The sequence below is a fragment of the Somniosus microcephalus genome, chromosome 10, assembly GCF_052327205.1.
Source record: "Somniosus microcephalus isolate GS21.2 chromosome 10, FLI_Smic_1.0, whole genome shotgun sequence".
Lineage (NCBI taxonomy): Eukaryota > Metazoa > Chordata > Chondrichthyes > Squaliformes > Somniosidae > Somniosus > Somniosus microcephalus.
Window position 1 is genome coordinate 212,620,877 of NC_140996.1, and position 22,512 is coordinate 212,643,388.

Consider the following 22,512-nt stretch of genomic DNA (forward strand, 5'->3'; position numbering starts at 1 on the left):
GACACTCCCAGTGCAGTCCTGAGGGAGCGCCGCACTGTCGCAGGTGCCGTCTTTCGGATGAGACGTTAAACCGAAGTCCTGCCTGCTCTGCTCCAGAACACACTATTTCCCTGGTCACTTCAGAGCATTCAGCATTACAAATTGCTAGAATTTTATATGCTGTTGATGTAGGTTCAAAGCAAGTTGAAAATCAGCTAGTAATACCCCAACACCTGCATAGCGAGTTGTGGTTCAGTGTGTTCACTACACAGTGCACCTCATGCAGCTTCCAGTATAGCAGCTGTTTGCCAATGGACCTCTCACACATGTCTCTGAATCCCCTCCAAGAAGCCTTTAGGCAACAGCGGAACATGACCCACCGAGTTAGCTTCTCTACTGACGCAATGTAACTACAATGAAAACAACATGAAACCCACTAAGTGCCAATTGTGCCGCACTGTATTGAGTGCGCACTTAAATTCAAATGTAAATCAGTCCCTGAATTAACAAAAACCTAGGATTTCAGCAGCGATCACGGTCACCTTATCCTTGAGCTGTGTAGAGACGCTCATGAAGCTGAACAAGTCAGGGCATGTTTGGTTTCATCGAAATACTGGTGCAGTATTACAAGCAGCACACAGGTTTCCTAAAGCAAGCTGATGGGCAACTCTAGCTTCCCTTCTGGGTCAAGCTTTCGAACTGAAATGAGCTGGGAACGATCCACTGGAACGATGCCAGTGTGGCTGCTTTTTCTACTATAATGACACAGTTACACTAAACCACACTCACATTCCAAGCGGAGGCCCAATTTAACAATCTAACACGGAGAATGAATTAAAAAAAAAAAAGTAAATGCTGGACTGCATGGGTCAGAAACACCCGCTGCCTCCACTTTCAACTACTATGTTTATCGTGTCAGCCGTGGCTCAGTGGGTAGCACCCTCGCCTCCGAGTCAGGAGGTTGTGGGTTCAAGTCCCCCTCTAGGGACTGGAGCACAAACATCTAGGCTGATACTCCCAGTGCAGCGCTGAGGGAGTGCTGCACTGTCAGAGGTGCCGTCTTTCGGATGAGATGTTAAACCGAGGCCCCGTCTGCTCTCAGGTGGACGCAAAAGATCCCATGGTGCTATTTCGAAGAGCAGGGGGAGTTCTCCCCGGTGTCCTGGCCAATATTCATCGCTCAATCAACATCACTAAAACAGATTATCACAGTGCTGTTTGAGGGAGCTCGCGGTGCACAAATTGGCTGCCACGTTTCCGACATTACACTTCAAAAGTAATACATTGGCTGTAAAGCGCTTTGGGACATCCGGTGGTTATGAAAGGCGCTATATAAATGCAAGTCTTTCTTTTTTTTTATATTGCCTTCAGAAGCAGTGCGATCCTCAAAATGCCAATAGTTCTATTGGCAAGTCTCAGACTGTCCCAACAGTGGTGCTGCCTCATTTATTTTTTCACTCTGCTGCTAATGGGAAACAAAGAAACTGCCAGTAACCCCACTTTGTTCAATGGTTCTCTAATAATATTAACAAAAATGAATTAATTCTACTCCATCTCCATTAAGTCTTAAACACAAGTCAAGGCTCTTGGATGCGATTCAGCGATAAAGACCAGAATGGTTGCATGTTCGATCCCTGGTCTGTGCCAAATGTGTCTAAACCAGTTTGGTGATGGAGCTATGAATGACCGCAGTGATCCTCAAGCTAAGGTGGAAAGTAGGATCAGCTGGGGTCGTTGCTGCTCCTGGTTTGCTGGATGGGGCACACGTGGGGTGTTGGGTGTGAACTGATCAGGCTTCTCCACGCCCAACTCCATGGAATCCTAGAAATGTACGGCGCAAAAGGAGGCCATTCGGCCCATCATCTCCACTCCCAACCACCAATCTCCCAAATGTACTCTCTCGGGGCCAACGTATGTAGAATGGCCAATTGGTGGGGGAGGGGAGGAGGGAAGTATCAGAGTGCCAACATGAGTCACCACCTGCAGAAGAGGACAATTCAGAGGGGGGGGGGGGCATAAACGGGAGGGCAGAAGAGGACCTGCACAAATTTAACGGTTCAGAATTGAAACCAGCAGCTGCTGTGTACTTGCACTGACGGACCAGGGCTCTCCTCTCAGGTTTTTGACCTCATTTATTGGGTAAAGCACAGTTTTTAGACTCGAGCACTTTTCGCTTCCTCAATAAAGCAGACATCTGCTAACGGAGGATGATGTTGATGAAGAGATGAGAAGAGAGAGTTTCTCTGGCACCCATGACTCATATTTTGGAAAGTTTCTCCCTTTAATCGCACTGCAAGTTAAATTTCTCTCGAGCACCATTTCCTGTGTTTCTAAGTGTTGCTATAGAAGCAGTCACGGGGGGGGGGGGGGGGGGTGCGGGGGGTGGTTTGAAGGAAGGAAGGGAGGGCAGGCAAGGCCAGAAAGAACCATGGGGTTGTAATGATTTGGTTTGCAATGTGGATTCTCACTCTCTGATGAGCTCCTCGTCCCAGTCTCTTTTGGGAAGAGATAACCCAGTATGTCAATCAACAGGCCTCACTGTTCGGAAATCGAACCTACTCCCAAGAAAAGCAAAGGCAGAGAGACACAGCATGTTGGCACACGGGACAAAGACTGCAAGGCAGCTGTGGGAAATACTTTGCACTAGTTGAGGGAAAATGACGAGGAGCCTACTCACATTAGGATAAACCCATTCAACACACAGGCCTGGAAAAGTACAGAAATCGATTATATTTTATATCTCTTGTTTTTAGAAAAAAAAATGCATTCCGGAAAAGCAAGAAAGACAAGAAGAAGCCCAAATCTGGATTAGAGGAGGTTGAAGGATTAGCTGGCAATGGAAGAAGGAGTGGTGTTAATGGAGCAGGCGTACTGAAGCCAGCTTTGTGCGTCACCTGAAATAGCTCCAGTGGTCATCAGCCAGATCCTCTGCCGACGGAACGTGGTCACCAACTCTGGGGGGGTGGGTACGGCACAAGAATGGAAGGTCAGAATTACCTCAGCACAACTCTGTAACCACCTAGTACGATAGCAAAATACTGCGGATGCTGGAAATCCAAAATAACAACAGAAAATGCTGGAAAAACTCAGCAGGCCAGGCAACATCCGTGGAGAGAGAAATAGAGTCAACGTTTCGAGTCAAACCCTTTGTCAAGACTGGAAAGGCACAGGAAATGAAATAGATTGAGGGGCCAGGCTGGGAGAGAACAAAAGAGAAGTGAAGAGACATTAAGAGGTATTCAAAACGAGACGAGATGGTGATTGGACTAGTGGAGACAAAAGACAGCTCTAGATTAGGTGTGAAATGTGCTGGCAGAATGGGAGACAGTTGCCATGTGGGAGAGAGAAAAAGAGGGCGGGGGGGGGGGGGGAAGAAAGAGCCAAAACAAAGGTGTGGATAAAAAATATAAGTAAAAATGTAATGGGGGCTGAGGTTATGATCTGAAATTGTTGAACTCGATATCGAGTCCGATTAGGCACTTTACAGCCTTTCGGACTCAAGATCGAGTTCAACAATTTCAGATCATAACCTCGGCCCCCATTTCATTTTTACTTATATTTTTTATCCACACCTTTGTTGTGCCCCTTTCTCCCCCCACCCCCTTTTTCTCTCTCCCACATGGCAGCTGTCTCCCATTCTGCCAGCGCATTTCACACCTAATCTAGAGCCATCTTTTGTCTCCACTAGTCCAATCACCATCTCGTCCATTTTGAATACCTCTTAATGTCTCTTCACTTCTCTTTTGTTCTCTCCCAGCCTGGCCTCTCAATCTATTTCATTTCCTGTGCCTTTCCAGTCTTGACAAAGGGTTTGACTCGAAACGTTGACTCTATTTTCTCCTCACGGATGTTGCCTGGCCTGCTGAGTTTTTACAGCCTTTCTGTTGTTATTTCTGTAACCACCTACCTAGCAACCCTTAGCAACCGGCTTGGAACAGCTGCAGACACGACTGACCAACCTCTTAAGAGGGATCTTCACTACCCATCCATATTAATGAACAAAAAAAACCCCACGCTGGATAAAGAATGCAATTGTTTTGAGTTTTCGTCTACATCCACTGTTCCTTCTTTCCCTTTTGTCCCAACCCCAAATTTAAAATAAAAAAATAATTCTCACGTTTTTTTTTAAATGAGCCCTCCCGTACTGAGACAACAGGCAGTCACCTCACCCCCCACCCCTGGCATCGGGGCAGATTTTGCGGTCGGCAGCATCCGAAGCCAATACGGACTTACCTTGATTGGGGGCCCCTCCTTCGCGAGCTTGCTCGCTGACGCTGCGTACCGGAGGGCAGCGTTAACAGCCCGCGGACCCCAGGGGCGCGTGGCCTGTGCGGAAGCGTACCTGGGGTCACGTGGGCCTGGTTCTCCAATCAGGACACCGAAGGGAAACTGTCTGCCTCCAATACTGGCAACGTACTTACTTACATTTCACACGACGTCATATTTTTTTTTTAAACAGAGAATTAGCTGGATTTTCAGAATTATTACAACGACTTGGAGAATAAAAAGTTCCAAAATTACTCGCTTGCTCTCTCTCTCACACACGCAAGATTTTTTCTTTTCATTTACTGAACTGTATTACAGTAAATTGTACCATATTTATTCAAGATATCAAACTATATTACTAAAATGAAAAAAACTTTTGATAAATGTAAAAAAAATACACTCCTTAAAGCATTTTAGCTTTTGCTGAACCGCCCTGGCTGGATGCAAACTCTTATTTATTTTCACCATTAACGTGGCTTAATCTGCAGAAGAACGGTTCCTTGCGCAGTGAAACAGGCTCCTGCGCCTGCTTTCACTAACCGTAATATTCCCGTCTGTAATTGGGTGGGTAATTAGCACAACTCAGCACCGGCAATGAGCATTTCACCGCCGGCGCGGATAATCTGTCAAGTCGTAACTTCAAGTTTGGGGTTTAGCGCATGGAAATCCAGAACTTGCGGTCAATTTCAAAAGCGAGATGACGGCGTACTCTCGGAGTTCGGCGTCATACCCACCGCAAAATCTGCTCCATGATATAATCATTGATTCATACAGCATAGAAGGAGGCCATTCGGCCCATCGTGCCTGTGCTGGCTCTCTGAAAGAGCGTTCCAATTAGTCGCACTCCCTGCTCTTTACCCATAGCCCTGCAGATATTATATTATATACTACATCTAGAAAAATAAATTGAATTTGTTGCTCAAATTGAGAAATGTTAGTGCTGGACAATGGAACATCTTGGGTACCCAGCATCATCATCAAACACTCCCGGGGTCAGGTATAACACAGAGTTGCCCAAACTATGTGGCTCAACCACAGCCTCAGAAGAACATCTCTACAACAGTGGTGTGACATTTTCCAATTTCACCTCAGCCACATCTGTCTGGGTGAACCTGCCAATTTAGTGCCAACCTAGGGCAAGTTAGAGGGGTAGTTTAGTGCTGTGGGCCCATGCTAACCAGAACCTAGACTGAGACAGCAAAAACTCTTTTCACGTAGGAGGCTTCACACTGCCAAGAGAAATGGGGAAACGTGCACCTGTCAGCCTGGTGAGCCTTGGTCCCATAGGTGAAAAGGCTAGAACCTCAGGGTGCCTCCGCCATCCCCTGATGCTGTGGTACAAAACCTGCTGGACTCAGTCAATAGCCAATCATACCCACTCCAAAAAACTGCCCGTAGTCTAGATTTTGAGAGCAGTAAAGAAGATGAGACATCGGATTCAACTCCCATCAGACCAAATATCAAGACAATAAACGGGTACATTCGTTTCCACTCCCCGATCCCATCAGGGCCAGTAACCCTGCTTTATTGCCAAGTTCAGTGCAGTTCCAGCCCTGTGGGCTCCACGACATCTGGGCTTCACCCAGTCAGGGGCGACTCCTCCGGAAACCCGCTTAATCCGGACACCAGGAAGGTGTGGAAAAAAAAACAAATGCGTTTTCCCAGGGGCTGGGCTTGGTGAATCCTTGCATTGAGGTGGTCACTGGCAACACACAACCTGGTGACCTGTCCATCAGGAGCCCCCCCGCCCCGCAGTGATGCTGGCACGCCACTACAGCCAGTATTAAAACAACTGTGGTCTTCTTACAATGAGTGGTAGGGAGAAGGTATTTAAAGAACCCCCTCAAACAAATTAAAGTTAACCATAACTACATCGAGTCTCCAGCACAGGAACAGGCCATTTGGCCCAACTGGTCTGTGTCGGTGTTTGTGCTCCACACGAACCTCCTCCCAACTCCTCTTCATCTCACCCTATCAGCATAGCCTTCTGTTCCTTTCTCCCTCATGTGTTTATCGAGCTTCCCCTTAAATGCATCGATGCTGTTCGCCTCAACCACTCCCTGTGGTAGCGAGTTCCACATTCTCGCCTCTCTTTGGGTAAAGAAGTTTCTCCTGAATTCCTTAGTGGATTTATTAGTGACTATCTTATATTTATGATGAAATATAATTGTTATAAAATGCTAAGGGTGCCGATGAGAGAGTTCCTTTTAAAGTGCCAACATTTGTTACATGAATGTTATGGAACTCCTACTTAGCAGGATAAGGGTTAAAGATGGATGTGAACCACACCCCCACCCACCTCATCTATATACAGCAGAACCCAATGTGCAGTTGCTCGATAAGAAAGGAGCAGGAATAGGCCACTTGGCCCCTCGAGCCTGCTCCGCCATTCAATATGATCATGGCTGATCTTGGGTTCAAAGCCACTTCCCTGCCCGCTCCCCACAATCCTTCACTCCCTTATCTTGCAAAAATCTGTCTATCGCCACCTTAAAATGTATTTAATGACCCAGCCTCCACGGCTCTCTGGGGCAGAGAATTCCACAGATTTACGACCCTCAGAAGAAATTCCTCCTCATCAGTTCTAAAAGGGCGACCCTTTATTCTGAAACTATGCACCCCCCCACCCCCCACCCCGTGCCAGATTTCCCCATGAGGGGAAACACCCTCTCTGCATCTACCTTGTCGAGGCCCCTCAGTATCTCATGGGCCAGAAATTCGGGGCGGAGGCTTCCCGCGGGCGCTAGCCCCCAACCTGCACTTACCTAGCGCGCCGGCCGTTGAGCTGTGGGGCCCACGTGGGATTCCGATCTTGGGCCTCCTCCAACTGCCGGCGCGCAGTGCTTGCGTATCCCAGCGGCGAAGTTAGTTTGAAGCGTCCCCTGGGATCACGTGGGCCATGGGGAACCAATCGGAGCAGGGAATCTTTATTCATAGATTTGACAGGAAGACCTGTCAAATCTGAATAGAAATCGGCCCCAAAACCTAAGTAAAACTTCAAATAATTTTTTTTTTTTTAAATCACATTTTTAAAATAACTATAAATTACATAAATTAATTATTTTAAACAAAAATTTAAATTTTTGAAAAAATTAAAGTTTTTAACGGGGCTAAAAATAAACTTACGTTTCTTTAAAGTATTCTAAAATGATAAACCTGTGGGAAAAATGTTTTAATTTTACTTAATTAACCTCTTACCTTGTTAAAAGCAGGCCTTGCGCAGCTGCTAGGGACATACCCTCCCAGAGAAACCTGTAAAAAAAAAATCGGAAGTTCCAGGCGTACGCGCTGCCTCTCTGGCGCACGCGTTTGACCTGTGAATCCCTTCCTTCAAGGGAACGGAAGCTCCGGTTTCCAGTGCATGCACGAAACCGGCACTTTCGTTGGCCCTACGCTGAGTACACAGCGCGTACTCACCCGTGGGGACCCGAATTTCTGGCCCTATATGTTTCGATAAGATCACCTCTCATTCTTCTAAATTCCAATGAGTATAGGCCCAACCTGCTCAGCCTTTCTTCATAAGTCAACCCCCTCATCTCAGGAATCAACCGAGTGAATCGCCTCTGAACTGCCTCCAATGCAAGTACAGGAGACTCTCGATTTACCAGCACCTAATTAACCGGAAATCTCTGTTAACCGGCAAAATGCAGGAGTAGGTTCAGGTAAGTTTTACTTCATATTAGTGGCCGTTCCTGGATCTGTGGCTGTGTAACCGGGGTTCCTGCACCTGTTGCTATGCAACAGGGATGCTTGGTCTGGGGCCGGGGTTCCTGCACCTGTTGCTATGCAACAGGGACGCCTGGATCTGTGGCCGTGTACGGGGCTCTCGTACCTTTAACTACACCTCTCTGTAATCCGGGCTTTCTGATAAACTGACACCACGCCGGTCCCATCGGCGCCGGATAAAAAAAGTTTCCTGTATATCCTTCCTTAAATAAGGAAACCAAAACTGTACGCCGTACTCAAGGTGTGGTCTCACCAATACCCTGTACAGTTGTAGCAGGACTTCCCTGCTTTTATACTCCAACCCCCTTGCAATAAAGACCAACATTCCATTTGCCTTTTTGATTACTTGCTGTACCTGCATGCTGTGACTGGGGAACATGCAAATTCCACCAGTATCCCATACTTCTGTTCATTTAACAAAAATGGGCAAGAACCCGCTCAGTCTATTCACCACCGCAAAATATATATATTTTTTAAATGCTAACACACGCACAAATATCAAAGCTACTAGGGATTATCTAACCCGTACGCAAAAAGAGGCTTAGCGCATTAAAAATTAATTCTTAAGCGACTTTTATAAATGTAAGAAGTGGAATACGTATAGAGTGATGCTCACTTCTTTCCCCCCAGGGAAACCTTTTGGAGACACACCAGCAGTCACTGAGACCGAGTCCTGTTGCAGGAATGAAATGGTTTCACTTTACAGGGATCAGCAGCTTGAATCGCCGCGAGAAGCCGACCGTAAAAACTCCACAAACCGTTAACAATGGGTGAAGACAAGCACAAGAAGAAACATTAGCCGAACGCAAGATTATTGCGCCGATACCCCAAAGACTTCTAAATTCACTGGGGGCGGAAGACACTGGGGCAATTCAGGCGGGGGAACCAAGCTGGCTCGTTGTGAAATGGGACACTTCCACCACCCCCTCCCCCACCCCCCAACTCAAAAGAAACCTTTACCATCCAGGTTTTCAATGTATTCCTCATGGTTTAGTTCGCTGCCTTCCGAGAATCACTGATTTTGCTCGTCAAGATAAGGGATGGCGGTGATAGGATTGGCAGAAGGGTCGGTAACCAGAGCACACAGGTTTAATATAATTGGCAAAAGATCCGGGGGTTTAAGGGAGAATTTTAAAAAAATTAAACGCAGTAAGTTGTTATGACCTGAAAGGCCGGTGGAAACAGATTCAATAGTAATTTTCAAATAGGGAATTGGATAAATACTTGAAAAGAAAAAAAAATTGCAGGGCTATGGGTAAAGAGCAAGGGAGCGGGACTAATTGGACAGAGCCGGCACAGGCATGAAGGGCCGAATGGCCTCCTTCTGTGCTGCGAGATTCTTTGAATGGAACTCACGAGCAGCGAGATTATTTTATACCCGAACTCCCAAGGGCGCAGCGAGAGGCAAAGCCTATCTAATGGTTCACTAGATTGATTCCTGGGATGAGAGGGCTGTCCTATGTGGAGAAATTCAGTAGAATGGGCCGATATTCTCTGGAGTCTAGAAGAAGGAGGTGATCTCATTGAAAGGTATAAAATTCTTAGCGGGTTTGACAGGGTAGATGCCGAGAGGCTGTTTCCCCTGGCTGGGGAGTCTAGAACCAGGGGTCACAGTCGCAGGATAAGGGGCCGGCCATTTAGGACTGAGATGAGGAGGAATTTCTTCACTCAGAGGGTGGTGAATCTTTGGAATTCTCTACCCCAGAGGGCTGTGGAGGCTCAGTCGTTGAGTATATTCAAGGCTGAGATAGATAGATTTTTGGACTCTAGGGGAATCAGGGATATGGGGATCGAACGGGAAAGTGGAGTTGAGGTAGAAGATCAGCCAGGATCTTATTGAATGATGGAGCAGACCCAAGGGGTCGTATGGCCTATGCCTGCTCCTATTTCTTATGTTCTTATGCAAACGTCTATCATTACCATTGCTTGCCATCAGGGTCACCATTTTATTCTATCTATGTCTTAATCGCTCCACCACTGGCAGCCGCGCCCTCAACTGCCAAAGCCCCAAGCTCTGGAATTCCCTCCCTAAACCTCTCTATCTCTCTCTCCTTAAAACCTACCTCTTTGACCAAGCCTGTCCAAAGGTCTCCTTTTGTGGCTCGGTGTCAATTTTTTCTTGTTAACGCTCCTGCGAAGGGCCTTGGGATGTTTTACTACGTTAAAGGGTGCTATATAAATACAAGTTGTTGTTGTTATCCCACTGGGGCTTGCAACTTTGTCGCAACTATGCATATGCAAATCTTGCACAAATGCATGTCATGCCCTCAGCTGCCGAGGCCCCAAGCTCAGGGATTCCCACCCTAAACCTCTCCGCCCCGCTTTCCTCCTTTAAGACGCTCCTGAAAAATCAAGCTTTTGGTCACCTGTCCGAATATCTCCTTATATGTGGCTCGGTGTCAAATTTTGTTTCATAATCGTTCCTGCGAAGCGCCTCGGGCTGTTAAAGGCACTATATAAATGCAGGTGGTGGTTGTTATTCAATACAAATGGGGCGAATTCAGAACACAGGTAACCGAGTTGTTTGCGGAACCACTTCCAAAGGACTTAACAATATAAATAGGGTGTTAATCCCATCTTCGGTAGAGGAATGACTACTCCACCAATAGGATATTGCCATGTCCTCGACCATCCCTCATCATACTCTTGATTTTCCTGGTAAACTTACACCCCGATCAGTGCACGCGCGATGCAAAAGCTACGCCCATTGTTGGGCAGATTGGGTGTGCAGGCAGCAGCTGAAAGTTGCCCCAGTTGCACTCCGTTACTCAAGGTTCAGTTAGTTACCAAACTCTTCATTAATCGAGAAGCCAAGGGCAACACCGCCACCAATCGCTGAATTGTTGAATGGTTACAGTACAGAAGGAGGCCATTCGGCCCGTCGAGCACATGCCGGCTCTGCAAGAGCACTTCAGCTAGTCCCACTCCCCTGCCCTTTCCCCGTAGCCCTGCAAATTTCTTTTCCTTCAGGTACTTATCCAATTCCCTTTTGAAAGCCACGATTGAGTCTGCCTCCACCACCCTTTCAGGCAGCGCATTCCAGATCCTGACCATTCGCTGCGTAAAAAGGTTTTCCCCTCATGTCGCCTTTGGTTCTTCTGCCAATCACCTTAAATTTGTGTCCTCTGGTCCTCGGCCCTTCCGCCAGTGGGAACAGTTTCTCTCTCTCTCTCTACTCTGTCTAGACCCCTCATGATTTTGAGCACCTCTCCTCTCAACCTTCTCTGCTCCAAGGAGAACAACCCCAGCTTCTCTAGTCTATCAACATAACTGAAGTCCCTCATCCCTGGAACCATTCTCGTAAATCTTTTCTGCACCCTCTCTAAGGCCTTCACATCCTTCCTAAAGTGCGGTGCCCAGAATTGGACACAATACTCCAGTTGAGGTCACACCAGTGTTTTATAAAAGGTTCATCACTTCCTTGTTTTTGTACTCGATACCTCTATTTATAAAGCCTCTATGTATCTAGAGTTTAGAAGAATGAGAGGGGATCTCATTGAAATCTGGGGATCCCAGCTATTCACAATATATATTAATGATCTGGACGCGGGAACTAGATGTAATATCTCCAAGTTTCTCCAAGTTTGCAGACGACACAAAGCTGGGTGGGCGTGTGTGCTGTGAGGAGGATGCCGAGAAACTCCAGTATGATCTGGGCAGGTTGGGTGATTGGGCAGAAGCATGACAGATGCAATATAACGTGGATAAATGCAAGGTTATCCACTTTGGTGTCAAAAACAGGAAGGCAGATTATTATATAAATGGCAATAGATTGGGAGAAGGGGAAGTGCAACGAGACCTGGGCGTCCTTGTGCACCAGTCGCTGAAGGTAAGCATGCAGGTGCAGCAGGCGGTTAAGGCGGCAAATGGTATGTGGCCTTCGTAGCGAGAGGGTTTGAGTACAGGAACAAGGATGTCTTGCTGCAGTTGTACAGGGCCTTGGTGAGGCCACATCTTGAATATTGTGTGCAGTTTTGGTCGCCTTATCTGAGATGATACCTGGGATGGCAGGAATGACGTATGAGGAGAGATTGGGTCGATTGGGCTTGTACTCACTGGAGTTTAGAAGAATGAGAGGGGATCTCATCGAAACTTATAAAATTCTAACAGGACTAGACAGACTAGATGCTGGAAGGATGTTCCCGATGGTCGGGGAGTCCAGAACCAGGGGTCACAGTCTAAGGATAAGGGGTAAGCCATTTAGGACAGAGATGAGGAGGAATTTCTTCACCCAGAGAGTGGTGAACCTGTGGAATTCTCTGCCAAAGAAGGCAGTAGAGGCCAATTCATTAAATATATTCAAGAAGGAGTTGGATATATTTCTTAAGGCTAAAGGGATCAAGGGATATGGAGAGAAGGCAGGAACAGGGTACTGAATTTGGATGATCAGCCATGATCTCATTGAATGGCGGAGCAGGCTCGAGGGGCCGAATGGCCTACTCCTGCTCCTATCTTCTATGTTTCTATGAAATGTATAATATTCTGACAGGATTAGACAGACTGGATTGTAGGGAGGATGTTTCCCTTGGCTGGGGGCTCTAGAACGAGGGGTCACAGTCTCAGGATACGGGGTAGGACATTTAGGACTGAGATGAGGAGAAATGTCTTCACTCAGGAGGGTGGTGAACCTCTGGAATTCTCTACCACAGAAGGCTGTGGAGGCCAAGTCACTGAAAATATTTAAGAAGGAGATAGATAGATTTCTAGACACAAAAAGCGTCAAGGGGTATGGGGAGAGAGCGGGAATATGGTATTGAGATAGAGGATCAGCCATGATCATACTGAATGGCGGAGCAGGCTCGAAGGGCCGAATGGCCTACTCCTGCTCCTATTTTTCTATGTTTCTATGAAAGGGACTGAAGAGGAGTTAAACCATGAAGTGATAAAGGAGACACCCAAAATGGAGTGCAGTTTGCAGGTCGAAGGGCAGATTAAAGGAAGTGACGAGATCAAAATCAGAGCAACGGAGGTCACATTTCAATAAACCAGTTTACAGTCCATTTTTCCAAGGAAGTTAAAAACAGGAAACAATGACAAATTTGCCACTTGTACCCAGACTGGGATTAAGAGCTACATGAAAGCTGAATTTGCAATTTGCAGCTTATAAACAGGAACCTTTCCCACAACGACTCGTGTCAAATTAAATTATCCTTAAATCTATAGAAGGCAAAAAAGACATTGGGCCGTATTTTCCGATCGGAGGCTTCCCGCATGCGGAAGCCACCGATCTGGGGAAAAACCGACGGACTTACCCGAGGGCTCCTGAGGTCCAGACACTTCCGCTCCTGGGCCTCTCCAACTCAAAATGCGCAGGGCCCACGTATCCCAGAGGCGCATGTGGTTCGCAAGTGTCCTTGGGATCACGTGGGCCACGGGGAGCCAATAGGAGAAGGAAATCTCCCTTCATATATTTGACAGGTCTATCTGTCAAGTGTATGAATGGAGATCACCCCAAAAACACTGCAAAACATTAAATAAAATGTTTTGAAAAACCACATTTTTTAAATTAGTTGAAATTATAATATAAATTAAATATTTTAAACAAAAATTTAATTTTTTGAAAAAAATAATTAAAGTTTGTTACGGGGCTAAAAATAATGATAAATGAGTGAAAAAAAATTTTAAACTTTTTTTCAAATCTTATGCTTTTACCAGGCTTAAGATTTCTAAGGGTTTTCTGCGGACGGAGGTTCTGCAGAAAGCAGAACTCTCCACTCGCAGAGGCCCTTCTCCAGGGCAGGCGTCCAGTCTGTCAAGAGCATTCTTGACAGAGCGGAAATGCCGGTTTTCAGCGCATGCACTGTGCATGCCTGAAACCGGCATTTCCAATGTCCCTACGGGCGGGTACACAGCCCGTAGGGATCGGAATATTCGGCCCATTGCAGTCCGTGCTGATTTGGAACAGCCCAAGTCAGGAAAACTGACAGAATGGTTTTAGCTCGTACCACCACCTGCTGTTCAATCAGGGAACTGCACTCAAGAATGTCTGGTGAGACAGGAAACGAGGAGCAAGCTCCCCTGCTGCTGCAGTCCGACTTGAAGGGAGGAGGAAAGATCTTGCACAAATCATGCACGGGGCCGCCGAATGGCACAGCGGGCTGGTGGAGTAACCCGTTATACCACAGAGCGGCAGAAGCCTTCCGTACCCGCGATTCACCGTGGGACAAGCTTCTTTCTTCTCTATGCAGCGAGCTGTTATGATGATCTGGAATGCACTGCCTGGGAGGAGATTCAATAGTAACTTTCAAAAGGGAGTTGGACCTCTACTTAAAAAGGAAAAAGTTGCAGAGCTAAGGGGCAAGAGCAGGGGAGTGGGACTAATTGGATAGCACCTTCAAAGAGCCGGCACAGACAGGATGGGCTGACTGGCCTCCTTCTGTGCTGTGTCATTCTAAGCTTCGAATCTTAACCACTCACCCACAGGAAGTGATGACATGGTGTTTGCCCCATATAGAAGGAAAACGGGAGAGCAAACAACTTTAGCGGCACGGACAGGCTCAGAATAAGGGGTCGACCATTTAGGACTGAGATGAGGAGAAATTTCTTCACTCAGAGGGCGGTGAATCTTTGGAATTCTCTACCCCAGAGGACTGTGGAGGCTCAGTCGTTGAGTATATTCAAGACTGAGAGCGATAGATTTTTGCATACTAAGAGAATCAAGGAATATGGGGATAGCGCAGGAAGGTGGAGGTGAGGCAAAAGATCAGCCGTGATCTTATTGAATGGCGGAGCAGGCTCGAGGGGCCGTATGGCCTACTCCTGCTCCTATTTCTTATGGAAGTCTAACCAGGTGAGCCACTCTCTTGCGTGAACATAACAGAAGAAATAGGAGCAGGAGGCGGCCATTCAGCCCCTCGAGCCTGCTCCGCCATTCAATAAGATCATGGCTGATCATCCAAACTCAGTACCCTGTCCCTGCCTTCTCCCCATACCCCTTGATCCCTTTAGACTTAAGAAATATATCTAACTCCTTCTTGAATATATTTAATGAATTGGCCTCAACTGCCTTCTGTGGTAGAGAATTCCACAGGTTCACCACTCTCTGGGTGAAGAAATTCCTCCTCATCTCTGTCCTAAATGGCTTACCCCTTATCCTTAGACTGTGACCCCTGGTTCTGGACTCCCCCGACCATCAGGAACATCCTTCCTGCATCTAGTCCTGTTAGAATTTTATACATTTCGATGAGACCCCCTCTCATTCTTCTAAACTCCAGCGAATATAAGCCTAATCGACCCAATCTCTCCTCATACGTCATTCCTGCCATCCTAGGCATCCAGAGGTTCTGCTTTTAAAATTTGGACCCTAGCTCCTCAAACTCCCTCAGCAGAACCTCATTCCTACTTCTACCCATGTCGTTGGTTCCTATGTGGACCACGGCAACCGGATCCTCCCCCTCTCACTCCAAGTTCTCCTCCAGCCGCAAACCACAAAATGCTCGCGTCATAAAGTGCAGTGCAGCACAAAAAAAAGAGAAACTTTTTTAAAAACCAAAACTAGCCAAGGTCGCCAGAGAGAATGGCGTTATACACTGACCTGATCCGTAACCATGACAACGTTGGCGTGGTGCCGCCACCAAAGACCCAGACCGTGAAAAAGACAATCAGCAGGGTGGTGGTGAACATCATCTGCCTGGCGTAGGTGGCGGTGTCTCGGATGGCGAGGGCGAAGGCCATGGCTCCTCTCAAACCTGCAGGGAGAACCAGGGTCATGGGTCGAGTTATTCAACGTTGGTCGTCATGTCCCGCCAAAATAGTGCGTCGCCGTCAGGCCAATTGTCAACTTCTGTGAGCGGAGGGTGAATTGCACATCGACAAGCTGCTCCGTCGGCAACCGCGGCTCAGTGAGCAGCACACTCGCCTCGGCGCCAGAGGGTCGTGGGTTCCAAGTCCCACTCCAGGGACTTGAGCACATAATCCAAGCCGACACTCCCAGTGCAGTGCTGAGGGAGCGCCGCACTGTCGGAGGTGCCGTTAAACCGAAACCCCCGTCTGCTCTCTCAGGTGGACGTATATGATCCCATGACACTATTTTGAAGAAGAGCAGGGGAGTTATCCCCGGTGTCCTGGCCAATATTTATCCCTCAACCAACATCACTAAAACAGATTATGTGGTCATTATCACATTGCTGTGTGTGGGATCTTGCTGTGCATAAATTGGCTGCCACGTTTCCCACATTACTACAGTGACTACACTTCAAGAGTACTTCATCGGCTGTAAAGCACTTTGGGATGTCCTGAGGTCGTGAAAGGCGCTATATAAATGCAAGTCTTTCGATCTTCTTTCATTAACATGGCCAGTGTGTTTTGGGCAATTTTACAATCCTGTAATTGTGAAGAATAAAAAGAAATAGCTTGCAGTTACATACCCCTCATCTGTCTTTAAGAATGTCTTAAAGCACTTTTTAACGAATGAATTATTATGCAGTGTAGCCACTGCTGTTTTGTAGGCAGACGTGGCTCGGATTACCGGATCTGTACCTGCAATCATCATCATGTGCTGGAAGTTCCAGCCGATCTTGTGCTTTCTGCCCAAGTTCAGGAAGAAAGACAGTGGGTAAATATTGGCAGCTCTCCCCAGCAAGACAGCGATCTGGTCAACAACAGCTGTTAAGGAACTTGCACCGCTCGCGATGGCAGAAATCATAGTGCAGCAAGGCCCCCCATGAAATCATCGAGAATTATTTTTTACAGCACAGAAACAGGCCATTCGGCCCAACTGGTTTGTGCTTCACACGAGCCTCCTCCCACCCTACTTCATCTCACCCTATCAACATATCCTTCGATTCCTTTCTCCCTCGTGCACTTACCTAGCTTCCTCTTAAATGCTAATCGCCTCAACTACTCCCTGTGGTAGCGAGTTCCACATTCTAACCATGTTCTGGGTAAAGAGGTTTCTCCTGAATTCCTTATTGGATTAATTAGTGGCTATCTTATATTTATGGCCCCTAGTCCAAGTGGAAACACCTTCTCTACATCTAGCCTATCAAACTGAATCATAATTTTAAAGAGCTCTATCAATTGTCTCTGAATACTTTTGCCCCCTGAATTTTTCTTCTCTCGACTATATGACATTTATTCAGCAAATAAAAAAAGGCAGGAAAAGAGAGGGAGACAATGATAAAGAGAAAGAGAGAATATGACTGGGAGTATGTTGCTTGACTGTTGTCCATGCATTGTGGGAGCTGGATTTGTCTTCCAGTGACAATGAACAAGTCGAAAGTCTAGCCCAGGAGGTGCACGTCCCAGTGGGGCCGAGAGAAGGAGAAAACAGGGTACCAACACGTGCCCGAGTCGCCACATAGACAGCGGGTTCCCCATGGTCCGTGAGCAGAGCTCCGGGGCAGCAAGTTAGTTATCGACCTGGGCGCTGACTCTTCACCTTACCTGGGTCTGGTGCCACAGTGCTAGAAGACCGAGAGAGGGAAATTGCTCATGGGGGAAAAAAGGGAGAATCTCTGAATTTTTTTTTTTTTTTTAAATTGAAGACCTGAAAATGAAGTTACATTCTCTGAAACTGTGCGTTTCAAAAAGCAAACATTGCTCCAATTGTTAATTACAAGAGAAAAACTTCTGCACTTTGTTAAAAAGAAATTTCACCCAAAAAGAGATTGAAAGTAAAATACCTTATTTAAAAAAAGTGTCAGCTGTGGCTCACTGGGTCGCGCCCTCGCCTCCGAGTCAAAAGGTCGTGGGTTCAAGTCCCACTCCAGAGACTTGAGCACAAAATATCTAGGCTGACCACCCTAGTGCAGTACTGAGGGAGTGCTGCACTGTCAGAGGTGCCGTCTTTCGGATGAGACGTTAAACTGAGGTCCCGCCTGCCTTCCCAGGTGGACGTAAAAGATCCCACGGCACTATTTCGAAGAGCAGGGGGAGTTATCCCTGGTGTCCTGGGGCCAATATTTATCCCTCAACCAACATAACAAAAACAGATTATCTGGTCATTATCGCATTGCTGTTTGTGGGAGCTTGCTGTGCGCATATTGGTTGCCGCGTTTCCCTCATTACAACCGTGACTCCACTTCAAAAAGTACTTCATTGGCTGTAAAGCACTTTGGGACATCCTGAGGTTGTGAAAGGTGCTATATAAATGCAAGACTTTCTTCACTTTAAAAAAAAATTGAAATTCAGTGATTTTTGCTTAACTAAAGGGGAGCAAATTGTACTATAATATCTATGATCCTCCTTTACAAAAATTGCAGGAATTCAGTGTGAAGGATACGAAAGCCCCCAGAATGAAGATGGGGTTGAAGATGTGATTCTGAAACGTGAATAGCGCCAAACCCATGTAGGAAAATATGAAGTTTTCGGCCAAGAAATTCAGAACTTCGAACAGCTGCAAAAGAAGATGATCATCGCATTAATGTCCATGGCAACGTGTTTCAGTTCGTGAATTTAAAAATACACAGCCCTGCAAAAGGCCTCAGATGTTCATCTCGAAATCCCAAAGTAAAAGACAAAAGAAAAAAAAAACCCAGATGCGCATTGCCCAAACCTGTGGGAAAATAAGCCTCCACAGGCTGAGGGCAGTGTAGCACCGGCACAGATGTGGGACCAGGTGTTGTACCTCGCCCACCCCCGGGGAGAATTATGCACATCCAGAGGGGTAGGAAGAACATCGAATGAATACATGATGTACTTTTTAGAATCATAGAATTGTTACAGCACAAAAGAAGACCATTTGGCCCGTCGAGCCCGTGCCGGCTCTCTGCAAGAGCATTTCAGCTAGTCCCACTCCCCCACCCCTTCCCTGTAGCCCTGCAAATTTTTGTCCTTCAGGTACTTCTCCAATTCCCTTTTGAGAGCCACGATTGAATCTGCCTTCACCACCCTTTCAGGCAGTGCATTCCAGATCCTAACCACTCGCTGCGTAAAGAAGTTTTTCCTCATGTCGTCTTTGGTTCTTCTGCCAATCAGCTTAAATCTGTGTCCTCTGGTTCTCGACCCTTCCGTCAATGGGAACAGTTTCTCTCTATCTACTCTGTCTAGACCCCTCATGATTTTGAACACCTCTATCGAATCTCCTCTCAACCTTCTCTGCTCCAAGGAGAACAACCCCAGCTTCTCTAGTTTATCCACATAACTGAAGTCCCTCATCCCTGGAACCATTCTCGTAAATCTTTTCTGCAACCTCTCCCAAGACCTTCACATCCTTCCTAAAGTGCGGTGCCCAGAATTGGACACAATACTCCAGGTGAGGCCGAACCAGTGTTTTATAAAAGGTTCATCATGACTTCCTTGCTTTTGTACTCTATGCCTCGATTTATGAAGCCCAGGATTCCCGTAAGCTTTTTTAACCGCTTTCTCAACCTGCCCTGCCACCTTCAATGATTTGTGCACATATACCCCCATGTCTCTGTTCCTGCACCCCCTTTAGGATTGAACACTATAGTTTATATTGCCGCTCCTCGTTCTTCCTACCAAAATGTATCACTTTGCACTTTTAATTGTATTTAATTTAAAATGTAATGTATTTTAATTTAAAATAAACACACACACACACACTTACGGGCGAGGAGTCACTGAAGAGGGCGCGAGCCCCCGACAAGGTTCCTACCGGGAGCAAGGGTGCAATCTCTCCCCCTTCCCCAACCCCTCCTTTGCTCACGCTGGGGTGCAGCTCCACAGCCACATTTTAAATAGATATAAAAGTTTAATAGAAATTGTAAGGAGGAGGCATCCCTTCAGAAATGTGACTCAAAAAGGTCTTGTGTGGATCCCTTCTGCTGGCTGCACGTAGGGTATCTTTCAAAATGCATGGAAATCCTCTCCACTGGCCCGAAGTGTTCTGTGAAACCTCCGCAGGGCCTTCAGTCGTATTGTGAAGTTATTTTTTGATGATCAGAATCGCTCGTTAACAACCAAAAGGTAGAGTGTTCAGTCAATACAACGCTCATTCCCCCTACCCATCTGTCCTTTACACTTACTCTTCAGGTCTCTCTCTCTGTGCCACCTATCCATCTAATCCAAGACAGGTGGATCTGTAAGAGGTTTGCACCTTGCTGCAACAAGTACTAAGGTGTGAAAAATGGGTTGAGGCAACTCTCGGGTACAGTGCAGTACTGAGGGAGCGCTGCATTGTCAGAGGTGCCGTCTTTCAGTTGAGACGTTAAACCCAACAATGCCCGAGCAGTAAACTCGGGTGTATAGTCAGCAGATTGGACTGGACATTTGTTGTGGGATGGCCGGCAGAGAAAAAATGATTTATTTCTTGTATCCGAGAAGCAACAACAAACACCCCTGAAGTACATCTATTTGTTTGTAAATTCACACCCCCAATCACCGCTCTCAATTTCTCTCCAACTTTCCCCCCTCCCTTCCTCTCTCTCTCTCTCTCTCTCTCCCTCTCTCTCTCTCGAGATGTTGTAGATTTCTTCACGAGGATACAGTTCCACGGAAGGCATCTGCCCTCCAGTAACTTTCCAGAGTCGATAGGCTGTCCGACTGCAGAGACAGGACACCCAATCTTCATCCGATCATCACTCAACATCCACCTGCACACACTTCCCACAGGGATCTCTGCGCTCCTCTAATTCTGGCCTCTTGTGCATCCCCAATTTTCATCGCTCCACAATTGGCGGCCGTGCCTTCAGCTGCCTAAGCTCTGGAATTCCCTCACGAAACCTCTCTCCTCCTTTAAGACGCTCTTTAAAACCTACCTCTCAACCAAGCACCTGTTCTAATGCCTCTTTATGTGGCTCGGTGTCAAATTTTGTTTGATAATCGCTCCTGTGAAGCGCCTTGGGACGTTGTATTACATTAAAGGCGCTATATAAATACAAGTTGTTGTCACATGGTAGCAATTATGGGGTACGGTAGCAGCATAGTGGTTATGTTACTGGACTAGTAATCCAGAGGCCTGGACTAATGATCCAGAGACATGAGTTCAAATCCCACCACGGCAGCTGTGGGGAATTTAAATTCAGCTAATTAAATAAATCTGGAATAAAAAACTAGATCAGTAATGGTGACCATGAAACTACCGGATTGTCATAAAAACCCATCTGGTTCACTGATGTCCTTTCGGGAAGGGAATCTGCCGTCCTTACCCGGTCTGGCCTATATGTGACTCCAGACTCACTGCAATGTGGTTAACTCTTAACTGCCCTCTGAAATGGCCCAGCGAGCCACTCAGTTGTATTTAAGGCGGCAGCTCACCGCCACCTTCTCAAGGGCAATTAGGGATGGGCAATAAATGCCGGCCTTGCCAGCGATGCCCACATCCTATGAAAGAATTTTAAAAAAAATTATGGGTTGGAATTCTGGCCTTGCCTAATTTAGGGGCATTCAGGCCATTTATCCCCACTGCCATCCTGTTGTGACCATCAAACTCAGTACAGACTGGAGGATCAAAACAGGATCTAACTGTTCCAACAGCAAACTAACGTTACACGCACAATCAAATGGAGTAAAGACAGCACTGGGCTTCCATACCTGCTTTGTTCGGTCTCTTGACTCGGCTGACAGGTTGTTGTAGGTGTAATGAGCCTGCGTGATTCCACAGAAGAGAACTGCAACCACACCTGCACGGAAAATAGCAAGGCTGGTTAAACCACCTTTCATTTTAGAAATCTCAGCCGACAAAATAAAAACCGTTGCATACAGGAGGTGAACAGGTGGGAGATGTCGGTACAAGACAGTTGTTCTCAATAAATCAATACAACTCTCATTCCCCCCCACTTTCCACCAGTCCTTTACACTTACTCTTCAGGTCTCTCTCTGTATCACCTATCCATCTAATCCAAGACAGGCGGATCTATAAGAGAGGTTTGCACCAAGATGTGAAAAACGGCTTATGGCAACTCATGTACAGTGCAGTACTGAGGGAGAGCTGCACGGTCAGAGGTGCCGTCTTTCAGTTAAACCGAGGCTCTGTCTGCCCACTCACTCCAGTGGATGTAAAAGAACCCTCTTCACTCAAACAATAGCAGGAATGTTAAAAAAATATTTTGAGAACAGAATTTTCCTAAAAAGTAATTTTGTTTTGCATTAAATACATAAATCGGAGACACTTGCTTGTGAAAGGGAGCAGAATACACATTCCAGTAACTAAAGTAATGCATTTTAAAATTAAGACACTACGTCACCCAGTGTTTTAATCCAGGTAAAGTGAGTTACTCACCGGTCAAGGGTCTGAGAAGATGGTGAGGTGTTGGGACTCAGTGATTTGAAAAAAAAAATCATCCCTCCCTCTAAGTTTTATTGAAATTAACTTTTCTCGCCTGTTCAGAGCTTCTAGTTGCTGGGAACGGCGGAGACAGAGACAGACAGACGGGGCGGTGGGGGAGCAGGTACGATGGTGGGGTGGGGGCGAGACCTTCAGCTCCAGACTACTGAGGGGTGCAGGTGCGTTCCATCAATTCGAAGCACCTCTCTCCCTGGCTGCTCGCAGCAGTGCAGGGAGGTCGATGCTCAGTACCGGGAGACTCCCGGCCAATCCAGCAGGACAAGTCAGCACACTGTTAAGCCTCAGGGCCGGGGTGATATTCACCTCCACTGACAAGACCTCACGGGAAGTAGACCGCGGCTTCAGACCTGCGG

General features: G+C 46.8%; 1 protein-coding gene across 2 annotated transcripts in view; it reads right to left on the reverse strand.

The window, feature by feature from the left end:
• The window catches only part of slc9a7 (solute carrier family 9 member 7), a 191,383-nt gene that overhangs the window by 52,578 nt on the left and 116,293 nt on the right, over positions 1–22,512 (reverse strand). The window contains exons 9-13 of one of the 2 annotated variants that reach the window (XM_085999575.1): positions 21,406–21,494; positions 18,194–18,307; positions 16,450–16,561; positions 15,506–15,659; positions 2,874–2,933 (exon numbers count right to left, since the gene is read on the reverse strand). In XM_085999575.1, the coding sequence (XP_085855701.1) occupies positions 2,874–2,933; positions 15,506–15,659; positions 16,450–16,561; positions 18,194–18,307; positions 21,406–21,494 (529 nt within the window). The remainder of the gene's footprint in view (positions 1–2,873; positions 2,934–15,505; positions 15,660–16,449; positions 16,562–18,193; positions 18,308–21,405; positions 21,495–22,512) is intronic. The other variant, XM_085999576.1, reaches the window with a different exon arrangement.